Below are 12,964 nucleotides of genomic sequence, written 5' to 3' on the forward strand. Positions count from 1 at the left end.
AAATCACAAGTTACTCTGCTACTTCAAACTTTTGATTCAGCAATGCACAGATGTTTGCCGTGAAACAATATTGCAATCGCTTAGAAACAAACTACTCTGAACTACTTTAAAAGGGCCAAGAGACTAATTAAAGCAAACCTTGACCACAGTTATGGTGGCATCTTGTGTGTTTTTACAAAAAAAAAAAAAAAAAAAAAAAAAAAAAAAATCAGTTGATTTCATCTAGTTCTTGTGTTTCACTTTTCTTCAATGATGTTGATTGTTAACAGCAGATGTTCATCACTAATGTGCAATCATCAATTAATTAATCACTTAATTATATCATTAACTTTAACTCTTTGAGGACTTGGGATTTAATTTGCTTGTGACTTGAAAGAAATGACTTGGTTCTCCTCTGGTTAAAACAGCTTGCTGAGTTCATGTGTGGAATAAGCATATGGCAGGACTTTTACATTCTGACCCCTGGACTTTATACCTCTGCCAACTGCTGGGTCAAAACAACCCAACCGTTGGGTTGGTCCCTTTTTAACCCAGCGCTGGGTTATATTTAACCCAGCATTTTTTAAAAGTGCATATACATATCAAATAAGCTGTTACATACATAAAATCATATATTATAAACAATAAAATGTCCCAAAACACAGATAAAAATGCCAGAGTCTATTCTTTATAAATTCATATATTTTGTATACTAAGTACACTTTCCTCTGGTCCAGAACTGTTCTTAATGGCCACGGACACAAATTAATTTGTAATTATTTTTGACCTGCTTACAGGCACTTAAACAATGGCCTGATGGCAACACCTGAAACTCAGTTTATAATATGTGGTGAATAGTACAGAGAATAACCTGGGCCTTCTTAAGAACATAATTATAAAACATGTCAGTAGAACAAGTATGAGCCACACCAATAATCTTCCCTTCCACTTTCACAAGGCTGCTTTAAGCTACTGTATTTTTAGTAAAATATCATAACAAGCCACAAAACTACAGTTAGACCTAACCAGGCATTTTTACAGTAATATATTGGCAACACTGTTGCCAGCTAGTTACTGTAGGTCAAACATCTACACTAAAACCTTGTCCTGTAAAGTAATGGTAAACAATGTTGCCAGTAATTAGCTGTTAATTGTGCAGTTATTTACTGTAGTCTGGTTTACAGAATTTTACTGTAAAGATACCATGGGCTAAATTAAAACTCATGGTAAGTAATTTCCTTCTTAGAAACGGATTCATTAAATTAGCCAACTGCCAATTTAGTTTATAAACTAATATTTTTGACGTGAACATATTAATTACTTGAGTCTACTTAGAAATAACATTTCTTAAAGCAAAAATAACTTGATGAAATACAACCATTAAGATATCAAAATTAAATGTCTTGCAGATAACAGCTAGTTAACCACAGCACCCATGCATATGCTATTTAGCTAAAAGATTTTCACTGACGGAGAAAAAGCTATACACAAAGCTATACAAACTGTTTGTGCAGTTGTTAAAGCCCGACTCCGACGAGTCAAACATTTAACGTGTGGCTCCAACAAGTTGATAATGTAGATTACACCCTCCCGAGAAAAACGATATCTCTCAATCAGTAGATTATCGCGCTGCTCTAAAGGATCCTGTCGATCTCGCAAAACGCAATTAATTCGAAAAGCTCTTTGAATTATTCTGGCACCTTCAGCAACAGGTTCCTGACGTAAAAATGGACAAGACATGGCTGTGAAAGACTTCCCATATCACCTCTGCTTATAAAGCCGGGATCTAATCCTGTTAACATGAAATAAGCCTGCTCGCGAGCAGGTTTAATATTGCGCACCTGTTGCTATGACAGCAAGTCCAGGATGAGCTTCGAAGAACCAAACAATCCAAGATCATGCCAAATCTTTAACAATCAAATCCAGCTAAGTGAGTTAGCGACGTATGAAGAACGGGCCCCTGGTCTATTTTTTCTTGCAATAACAAAAGTTCATTTTTAAACACAGTCACAACAAACAGAAATTGTCTCATGGTAAGAGTCAAGGTTCAAGGGCATAACTAAAGCAAACACTGACCTTCATAATGATAACTACAAACTTTATAATAAAAAAAAAAAAAAATTTTGTACTGTACTTTTCAATAAAACTAAACTGGTTGCACACTCAGTGTGAAAGGGTATTAAAGCTGAAGCTGGAAGTCAGTTGCTGTTTTTGTGTTTCAGCTTATTTCTCTTTATTTCTGTTCTTGTTTCTCTGTCCTTCAGTCATTCTGTTTCTTATCATCAGGTGCTCATGTGTCTGAATTCACTCACTTCCTTTCATTCACTCAGTCAAGTAAACTAATGTAGGGAATAGTGAATGAGGGTATAGGGTGTGATTTTGAACACAGCCTCTGTGTCTACTTTGATCTCTGTTAATTCACAGTATATTGTTGTAGGCTGCTTTCTCGACAAATAATGACAAATATTACCCAGAATGCATTGTTTTCTACAGCATATTATTTTTTATTTTTTATTTTTTTTAGAAAATAGTATGTTACTGTCAGAATATGGCCATTTTTCTACAACAAGGATTTACAGTGTATATATATCATAGCAGTACAGACTCTAAAAGATTAAGAACAAACCGTTGAACCCTTTTGCAAATGGCCAAAACACTGGGTTGGAAACTCAACTTATTGTCAATAATCAACCCCAGGTATTTATGAATATGGCAAATTCAATGTCCAAACCTTTAATAGTTGTCATCCAAGGACTAGGTGGGGACATCCTATAATCAATCACTATTTCCTTTGTTTTATTAATATTTAGCTGGAGAGAAATACTGAGGCTTCAAAGCTGGTATCGAGAATGTCAGGTACTTCCAGCTGGAGCTCCATATCAAGGCATGTATTGTTTTAGTAAAGTGACGTCATTGCTAATTTTTCCCCATTTCCTTACTGTCCCGATTTAGGCGAACCAAACCCTTCTAACGCCAGAGAGGAATCTGAGTCTTGAGAAATGAGCCAATGCAAACATTCTTGTATTATCAGAGGTAGCATATATTTGCCTGTAGGTCATTGACCTTATTCCTCAAATAATTGGATGTTTGCAAGTAATGGAAGGGGGATATGATTTTATTTTAAGTATACCCGGACGCAAACTCCACCTTTCCTTCCCTGCTTTCTATTCTGTGGCTCTTTCAAAGACCCCTTCTTGGCAAAAACTTTTACCTGGTTCCAAGTCTTTATTTCCATGTCAGCTCGAGTCAACAAACAATCCAAAGAATCAATTTGAGCCAGAGGAAAACTCCCAGGAGTATCAAAGTTTGTTTTTTTTGTCATACCCCTGATAACTCCACTGATCCATTCTGTCCGCATGAGCACCTGACCATGCACACCCAGAATTTTACACTCTACAGCTGTAAATTAAATCGATAAAATAGCCTTCATAAAGAAACACTTTTAACTTATTTAACATGGAGTGGCACATGCAGCAAACCACCTCATGCTGGTCAACACTAGAGCAGCACCCCCTTGAAGGACATGATGAAATCCTAAAGTTCATCAGTAAAGCAAATGCAAAAGGTATTGTAACCCCTGCTAAAATCAGCTTAGGCATAACATTTTATGTTTTAATAGTTTATTTTTCAATTTTTTTCTAATATAAATAAATAAATAAATAAATATATATTGTTTTCAGTGGATTTCATTATTTGTGCACTACATCATCATCATACCTTCATCTTCCTCAGAATTAGTTCAACTTTAGAAGAACTTGTTAATGTCATTTAATCAGTTTGTGGGTTGAATTGTTCTCACCATTACTGTGTAACTGTGCCAGAATTTCCATGTGGACTCCCCTTATTATTTTTTGACTGTGGTGTAACTTCCTGGTTTTGATTTTTTTTTTTTTTTTTTTTTTTTTTTTTTTTTTTTTTTTTTTTTTTTGGGGGGGGCTTGCTTGCTTGCTTGCTGCACCTTGTCATTTAACAGTAACAAAGTTTAAAGGGTTTCATGTTGCTCTGGTTGTCTTGAAGCAGAACGACACAAAGAAATGATCTGTTTCTATTTTCATCATTTTAACTCTGGTGGACAAGAGACTCACTGAAACACGGTAAAACTATTCCCTTTTTTCTCTGTGTTTATTTCATTCAGTCACACTACTTTTGTAATACATTTGAAAATTAATTGTTTTATTGCTTTTCTGTTGTTTTTGCTTAATTTATCAAAAATATTCAGCTGCAGTCAATATTTCAGTCATCCATGACATCTAGTGATGAGAAATGATCTCAGTTTTTTAGCATATATATATATATATATATATATATATATATATATATATAGATATATATATATATATATATATATATATATATATATATATGAGCGTGGATGGATATATACAGTATAGACCAAAAGTTTGGAAACATTACTATTTTTAATGTTTTTGAAAGAAGTTTCTTCTGCTCATCAAGCCTGCATTTATTTGATCAAAAATACAGAAAAAACTGTAATATTGTGAAATATTATTACAACTTAAAATAATAGTTTTTCTATTTGAATATACTTTAAAAAAAATAATTATTCCTGTGATGCAAAGCTGAATTTTCAGCATCATTACTCCAGCCTTCAGTGTCACATGTAACATCCAGTCTATCACATGATCATTTAGAAATCATTCTAATATTCTGATTTATTATGAGTGTTGGAAACAGTTCTGCTGTCTAATATATTTGATGAATAAAAGGTTAAAAAGAACTGCATTTATTCAAAATAATAAAAAAAAAAATTCTAATAATATATATTCTAATAATATATTTTGTTTACTATCACTTTTTATCAATTTTAACACATCCTTGTTGAATAAAAGTATTGATTTTATTTAAAAAAAAGAAAAAAAAAATACAGACCCCAAATTACCAGTAGTGTATATTGTTATTACAAAATATTTATATTTTAAAACATAGCTTCTTTTTTTTCTTTTTATTTTTTTTTACTTTTTATTCATCAAAGTATCCTAAAAATGTATCACATGTTCTGAAAAAATATTAAGCAGCAGAACTGTTTCCAACTTTGATAAATGAATCATCATATTAGAATTATTTCTAAAGGATCATGTGATAATGATCCTAAAAAATTCAGCTTTGTATCACAGAAATAAATGATAATTTAAAGTATAATAAATTTTAAAACAATTATTTTAAATTGTAATAAAACATCAAAAAACAAAATAAACTTCTTTCAAAAACAATAAAATAAATGCACCCTTAATTATCATAAGAAACCACTATAAAAAAAATTAAAAAATAGTAATGTTTCCAAACTTTTGGTCTGTACTGTATATATATACACACATATATACATCTATCTATCTATCTATCTATCTATATATATATATATATATATATATATATATATATATATATATATATATATATATATATATATAATATATATAGTCATGTGAAAAAGTAGTTTCTGTTGAATGCCATGGTTTTCTGTACCAGGACCAGGATTATTTGGTCCTTGGCAGGTATTACAATTTGAAAAATAAAACCAAATAACAAAAAAAACAAAATTAACATATCACAAAAAAAAAAAAAAAAAAAAAAAAAAACTTTATGACAAAGTTAGGACATCTTTTCTGTATGACTGTGTCAGTGGCTCACATCGTCCTGGAGGAATTTTGGCCCACTCTTCTTTACAGTGTTGCTCCAGTTTATTGAGGTTTGTGGGCATTTGTTGATGCACAGCTCTCACCACAGCATTTCAGTCAGGATGAGGTCTGCCAAGTTTTAGCTGTTCAGACAGATGGCCTCACATTTGATTCTAGAATACTTTGGTATGCAGAGGAGTCCATGGTCATCTCACTTGTAAGGATTTTACTTGTAAGGATGCCTTGGTCATAATCATAGAGAGTGTCATTGCAAATGTGTGCGATTTCAAACATTTATGACATGTTTTATTATATAATTCTGTTGAGTTTTTTTAATAAAAATAAAATAAGTCAAAAGAATATAAAATTAATAGAGAATGCTAGTGTTAGAGGCTTTTATAGAAAACAGGTAGTAAGTGTTAGAGGGTCTTTTTTATTAAAAAAATAAAAGAAGTAAAAAGAATAATAGAGAATGCCAGTGTTAGAGGGTCATTTTTTTATAATAAATGAAAAAAGAAGAAGATAGGATAGAAAAAGAATGGAAAATGCTAGTGTTAGAGGCGTTTTAAAAAAAAAAAGAAAAAAAAAGAAAACAAGCACTAAGAATAGAAATAGAATAGAGTGTGCAAGTGTTAGAGCGTCAGTTTAATTTTTTTTTTTTTAACTTCAACTTCAGTTTATTTGTATAGCACATTTATACACAACTTCGTTGCCCAAAGTGCTTCACAGTGTAAAATAAAAACACAGTAGACATACAAATTTACAAGTACAGAAATTAAACAAGAACTACTTAAAAAGCCAAGCTAAACAGATAAGTCTTCAGCTGAGACCTAAAGACCTCCACTGATGGAGCTTGTCGAATATAAAGAGGGAGATTGTTCCACAGTTTAGGGCCTGCTACTGAGACAGCACGATCACCTTTTGACTTCTTTTTGGACTGAGGAGTAACTAGCAACAGTTGATTTGACGATCTTAAAGACCTAACTGAAATGTAGGGCTCTATAAGATTGGAAATATAATTTGGAGACAAATTATGTAAAGCTTTAAAAACAACCAGTAAAATCTTGAAATCAATCCTAAACTTGACTGGTAACCATTGAAGAGAACGCAGCACCGGAGTGATGTGCTTTCTTTTTTTGGTGCACGTCAAAATCTAGCTGCAGCATTCTGTACAAGCTGCAGACGTGACAGTTGTCGGTGGCTGATCACAGTTACAGTAGTCCAGTCGCGAAGAAATAAAAGCATGAACAACAGTCTCCAAATCATTAAAACTAAGAAAAGGTTTGGCTTAGCAATAATTTTAAGATGATAAAAACTACTTCTTACAACTGAGTTAATCTGTTTATCAAAGCTTAGCGATGAATCAATAATGACCCCAAGATTTCTCACATTGTCCTTCACAGTCATCTCCAAAGGAGCAAGAATACTGACTATGGGCTCTTTAAAATTTGATGGCCCTCACTCACCCATCAAGAGTTGTCCCTTGCCGCACCATTGCGTGGGTCCTGCGGTACTCCCGCGGGAGTGCAGGTCTCTAGTATAGAGCAATACTCTAATGGAATAGTGGGCTAAAGTCAGTCACACCTCGACTTTCTTCCAAATAAAATACATTTAGTCATTTAGCAGACACTTTCATCCAAAGCGACTTACAAATGAGGACAATGGAAGCAATCAAAACCAACAAAAGAGCAATGATATATAAGTGCTATAACAAGTCTCAGTTAGCCTAAACGCAGTATACGTAGCAAGGGCTTTTAAATAATATAATACAAAGAAAACAGGTAGAATAGAAAAATAATAGAGCAAGCTAGTGTTAGAGGTCTTTTTTATAATTGTATAATAAATGAAAAGAAAATAGATAGAATACAAAAAGATTAGAAAGGTAGTTAGAATTTGTTTTTCTTTTTTTTTTTAAGAGTAGAATTAGAATAGAGAGTGCTAAAGTTAGAGGGTCAAATAAAGATGGAAGAGATGTGTTTTTAGCCGATTCTTGAAGATGGCTAAGGACTCAGCAGCTGGGATTGAGTTGGGCAGGTCATTCCACCAGGAGGGAACATTTAGTTTAAAAGTCCGTAAAAGTGACTTTAAACAACTTTGGGATGGCACAATCAAGCGACGTTCACTTGCAGAATGCAAGCTTCTAGAGGGCACATAAGTCTGAAGTAATGAATTTAGGTAAAGAGGTGCAGACTCACTGGTAGGTGTGTAGTCAAACATCAATGCCTTGAATTTTATGCGAGCAACTATTGGTAGCCAGTGCAGATTGATAAACAGAGGTGTGACGTGTATTCTTTTCGGCTCATTAAAAATTTATCTTGCTGCCGCGTTCTGGATTAATTGTAAAGGTTTGATAGAACTGGCTGGAAGTCCTGCCAAGAGAGCGTTGCAATAGTCCAGCCTGGACAGAACAAGAGCTTGAACAAGGGGTTGTGCAGCATGTTCAGAAAGAAATACACTGATCTTCTTAATGTTGAATAAAGCAAATCTGCAGGACCGGACAGTTTTAGCAATGTGGTCTGAGAAAGATACATTTTATTTCATACATTTCATTCATAACATTTTTGGTTTTCTGAATTGTGTGAAATGGCTAATAAAAATAGGTAATACAAAACGATTATGTGGTCACAAAGGTGAATTGGTTTATTATGTTCAATATTTTATTTGTATATTATTCTTAATATTTTATATTATTGTTGCTCTCTGCTCGTTACATTTTTTATATATATTTTACATTTTTTTTATATATGTTCTGATTATATATATTTTTGGCACATTTATGTATATAGTGTATATTGTTCTAATGAAGTTAATTATATGATACTTATGTTGTAATCATATTTTGTGCAGAATTGTGTTATTAAACATGGGTTGGGGTATCTTATATATTAATACACAACGATTTTGTGGTCTTTTGGCATGTTGGAGGTGGAGATATTTAGTGTTGGTGACCTTAAAAAAGTGTGATTCCTTTTGTAATTGCAATAGTTAACTGGATTCTCTTAAGTGTGTTTTTCTAATGAAGGATTTGTGCAACTGAGAAATATAATTTTCTCTTTAAAATAAAACTGTTATAGCAGATTTTTTATTTATTTATTTATATTTATTTATTTATTTTTTTTGGGGGGGGGGGGTATTTATATGATTACACACACACACACACACACACACACACAATTTATTATATAGTTTGTCTATATTGGTGCTTCTAACTCCTTTGCAAAATGTTAACAATGGAGCCCAAGGTCAGAATTAAATAATAAACATGTTAAGATTTAGACACAGTTGTTTAGATCATATTGACGGTACAGTAACTGTTTGTTTTTTGGTTGTTTTAGGTGTTGCTATGGTTATGTCAGTCAGAATGGCTCCTCCTCTTCCTCTGATCTTTCTGCTCGTGATTCATGGTAAATGACTCATATTACAACAATACTTTGCTCTATATTCACTGATAAAAGTAATATTTTTATAGTTTTCAAAGTATTTAAATTACTTGTGCTGCATCATGTGGCAAATATCTGATTTCTGCTCTTCTTTACAATCCCCTCATTTTCTTACTTCGCTCATTAGAAATAATTCAGCATTTGTAGAAGCGGCTACTGATGTCTTTATTATGAAATCTGTTTCAGGGGTTTATAGTGGTGACTACATACTGTATATTGTGAGGACATTTTTATTTGGCCAGGTGTAAATGGAACAGTTTTAATTAATTATAGCTAGTTGATAAAAAAAAAAAAGGCCCATAGTTTGCCACAATGTTGCAGAAAAAGAAACCGCACAGCAAACACAGAATTTTCGTCTAATGTTAGTATTTGGTTCCCATTTGGTTATTTTTTGAAATCCAAATAATAATAATTACTGGCATACAGTAATGATACTTCAGTAAAGTCCAAATAGGGCCCAGGTATACTTCTTTTTCCATGCTCTGTTCCGTCTCAGCACAGCTGTGTCTGACCAGCTTTCAGGGTATACTCAACCATGAATGAGTGCAGATGGATGAGTTCAACACATGCGCAGTACCACCAAGTGTATTTGTTCTGTTTCCGCATTCACCTGTTGTATATGAGGACAGCCAAAATATACTTTGGGCTGTATACTTTCTGCATCATTCCGCATACTGTCTGCGTGACACTATTTTCATCAACAGAAGAGTCTGGGGACATCCACACATGCCTTCCGCATGCAACCTAATTTTTGTGTCCGTGTGGACTGTCTGTGTACAACAGCACAGGTGTGAGGTGCACGTGTCAAGCTCATCCACGCTCATCTGCAGTTGAGTATACTTTGAAAGCTGTATGGACACAGCTGTGCATGAGATGGAGAGGAATGTGGAAAAAACAAAGTATACCCGGGCCTTAATGACTGATTTCTTTGCTGGTTTCAGGTCTGTCTCTGTTTATTTATGCAACAACCTCCACCAACTTCATAAAGAGCTGAAATAATTTTTCACACTCATTAGGGTTTGATAAGATTACTGTCATTTGTTGTTATGAGGCATAATTTTTATGTAATAAACATATTTTCATGAGTTTACGTAGCTTAATGTAACTTACAAAACAACATACTATTATTTGTTTCAGGGGTTTCTAGTGCTGACTGGGGTGTGAGTTACGGACATTCACACATCTGTGCACTAAAGGACTCATCAGTGATAATGAGCTGCAATTACACATACCCTACTGAATATCAGATCAGGAAAGTGTTCTGGACCAGAAACCCTGTAAAAGTTGGTGAAGAGTATCCAGATCTGTCTAAGGACCCTGAACACAGCCAGAGACTTCAGTATCTGGGAGACAAACAGAAGAACTGCACCCTCAGACTGAGTCATGTGACACAGAAAGATTCACATGAATACTATTTCAGTGTCATCGCTGATAAACCTGATTTATCCAGTCTGATAAAGTATTTTACAACTGCTGAAGATAATGTGAAATGGATTGGTGCTCCAGGAGTGTCTCTTACTGTCACAGGTGACTTTGAGGTTTCACACTTCTTCTGTGCATTATGGAGAAAAAAAAAAAGAAGACATGACATACAGCCAAGTATGGTGTCCCATACTCAGAATTCGTGCACTGCATTTCGAAATTCGTGTAATTTAACACACAGTGGTGAACGCACGCACGCACGCACGCACGCACGCACGCACGCACACACACCGTGAACACACACCCGGAGCAGTGGGCAGCCATTTATGCGGGGAGCAGTTGGGGGTTCGGTGCCTTGCTCAAGGGCACCTCAGTCGTGGTATTGCCGGCCTGAGACTCGAACCCACAACCTTAGGGTTAGGACAAAATCCCCAACAACCATTACACCACTTACCAACCCATAAATGATGTTGAATAATAATATAACAGCAGCACTAGATCTAATGTGTGTGTTGTGTTCAGATCTTCAGGTGGAGTCTCCTGAGAGAGTGACAGAGGGAGATTCAGTCCGTCTGACATGTAAAAGCAGCTGCGCTCTGACTGACAGAGCAACATTCATCTGGTACAGAAAAAACTCACAGCCATTAACTGAGAGAAGAGACAGAAACAATCAACTCCTGCTGCAGTCAGTCAGAAGAGAGGATGCAGGCAGATACAGCTGTGCTCTACAGGAACACACTTACATCTCGCCTGCTGTTCAGCTCAGTGTCACGTGTGAGTACGGATTCAGTCACTTTTTCTTTCTTTCTTTCTTTCTTTCTTTCTTTCTTTCTTTCTTTCTTTCTTTCTTTCTTTCTTTCTTTCTTTCTTTCTTTCTTTCAATTTGTAGAGTTTGTGTCTGTAATTGAACTTCAATTTTGTCTGTTTAAGATCCTCCAAAGAGTGTATCAGTGTCCGTAAATGGATCTGGTGTAATAGTGGAGGGAGATTCAGTGACTCTGAGCTGCAGCAGTGATTCAAACCCTCCTGCAGAAATCAGCTGGTTTAAAGAAAAAAGGTTTTTAGGATCTGGAAGAATCTACAGCATCTCAAACATCAGCTCTGATCACAGTGGATAATACAAGTGCAAGTCCATCAATGAACATGGATGGAAATACTCTGCTGCGACTTTAAACGTCATGTGTGAGTTAATAATGCTTCAGTAACTTTGACATTAAAGGTACAATAAGTAAGATTTTACACTTCAGTTTGCACATAATATACCTGTACATACAAACTGTCTATTGTAATATACCTGGACATACAATTGTCAATTTGTATATTGTTATTCCTTACTTACTTGTTCTTGTTTTATTATTATTATTATTATCTGTGTTTGTGTTCTGTCGCTGTCATTCTGTTCCACTGCGGAAGCTTCTGTCACAAAAAAAAAAATCCCTTATATGTAAAAACACACCTCAAAAAAAATCACACTCATACCCATACTCATACTCCCCCTTAAAAAAATGAAGAAGTAGTAGTTAAAGAATCAAAGCCAAAGATCTCTGGTAGCATCTAGCAAGCCACAGTTGTTCGTTTTACAAATTCGTGATGGACCACAATTATTCTTTAACATTTGCTGTGGATTATGTTGCCACAAATAACCCTATAACATGAAAATGACTGTGGATTGGAATAAGAAAAACTCCCATGATTCCACACTCTGTCACTGTGTCATCAAGCAATGTTGGCTTTGTTATTTATTGAGTAAGTGATCTGTAGATGCAAAAAATTACATGTTGGGCCTTTAGATCTTCTAAACATAGCATGTGATGTTAACTTTATTGTGATATTTTCATGAAAAACTGTTTCTCTTTAAGATCCACCAAAGAACGTCTCAGTGTCCATCAGTCCATCTGGTGTAATAGTGGAGGGAGATTCAGTGACTCTGAGCTGCAGCAGTGATTCAAACCCACCTGCAGAAATCATCTGGTTTAAAGGAGGAACGTTTGTAGGATCTGGAAGAAACTACAGCATCTCAAACATCAGCTCTGATCACAGTGGAGAATACAAGTGCAAGTCTAGAAATAAACATGGATGGAAATACTCTGCTGTGACTTTAAACGTCATCTGTGAGTTAATGATCGTTCAGTAACTTTAATATAAAGTACTCTAAACATAGTAAGTAATGTCAAAATTATTGTTATTATTATTAGTTATTGTTGTGTATATTATTGTTGATATTTAATTAAATTTGTTTTATCTTTTAGATGCAACAAAGAACATCTCAGTGTCCATCAGTCCATCTGGTGAAATAGTGGAGGGAGATTCAGTGACTCTGAGCTGCAGCAGTGATTCAAACCCTCCTGCAGAAATCAGCTGGTTTAAAGAAAAAAGGTTTTTAGGATCTGGAAGAATCTACAGCATCTCAAACATCAGCTCTGATCACAGTGGAGAATACAAGTGCAAGTCCATCAATGAACATGGATGGAAATATTCTGCTGCGAC

At 34.6% G+C, this 12,964-nt stretch overlaps 1 protein-coding gene across 1 annotated transcript; it reads left to right on the forward strand.

The window, feature by feature from the left end:
* The first annotated feature begins 3,921 nt into the window (after positions 1–3,921).
* Positions 3,922–12,475, forward strand: LOC109106046 (carcinoembryonic antigen-related cell adhesion molecule 5-like). Its single transcript, XM_042717288.1, has 6 exons — positions 3,922–4,073; positions 8,951–9,019; positions 10,193–10,582; positions 11,000–11,251; positions 11,408–11,659; positions 12,337–12,475. The coding sequence occupies exons 2-5, from the start codon at positions 8,959–8,961 to the stop codon at positions 11,593–11,595; spliced, it is 891 nt and encodes a 296-aa protein (XP_042573222.1). The 5' UTR covers positions 3,922–4,073; positions 8,951–8,958; the 3' UTR covers positions 11,596–11,659; positions 12,337–12,475.
* The last annotated feature ends 489 nt before the right edge of the window (positions 12,476–12,964 follow it).

Source organism: Cyprinus carpio, chromosome B1, assembly GCF_018340385.1.
Source record: "Cyprinus carpio isolate SPL01 chromosome B1, ASM1834038v1, whole genome shotgun sequence".
NCBI lineage: Eukaryota > Metazoa > Chordata > Actinopteri > Cypriniformes > Cyprinidae > Cyprinus > Cyprinus carpio.

What these genes read in the sequence shown, in the direction of transcription:
- LOC109106046 (XM_042717288.1), top strand. Translation starts at nt 8,959, where the DNA reads ATGGTTATGTCAGTCAGAATGGCTCCTCCTCTTCCTCTGATCTTTCTG. An exon ending in CTTTCTGCTCGTGATTCATG is followed by an intron (nt 9,020 to 10,192) that starts GTAAATGACTCA and finishes TATTTGTTTCAG; the next exon opens with GGGTTTCTAGTGCTGACTGG. An exon ending in TGTTCAGCTCAGTGTCACGT is followed by an intron (nt 11,252 to 11,407) that starts GTGAGTACGGAT and finishes TGTCTGTTTAAG; the next exon opens with ATCCTCCAAAGAGTGTATCA.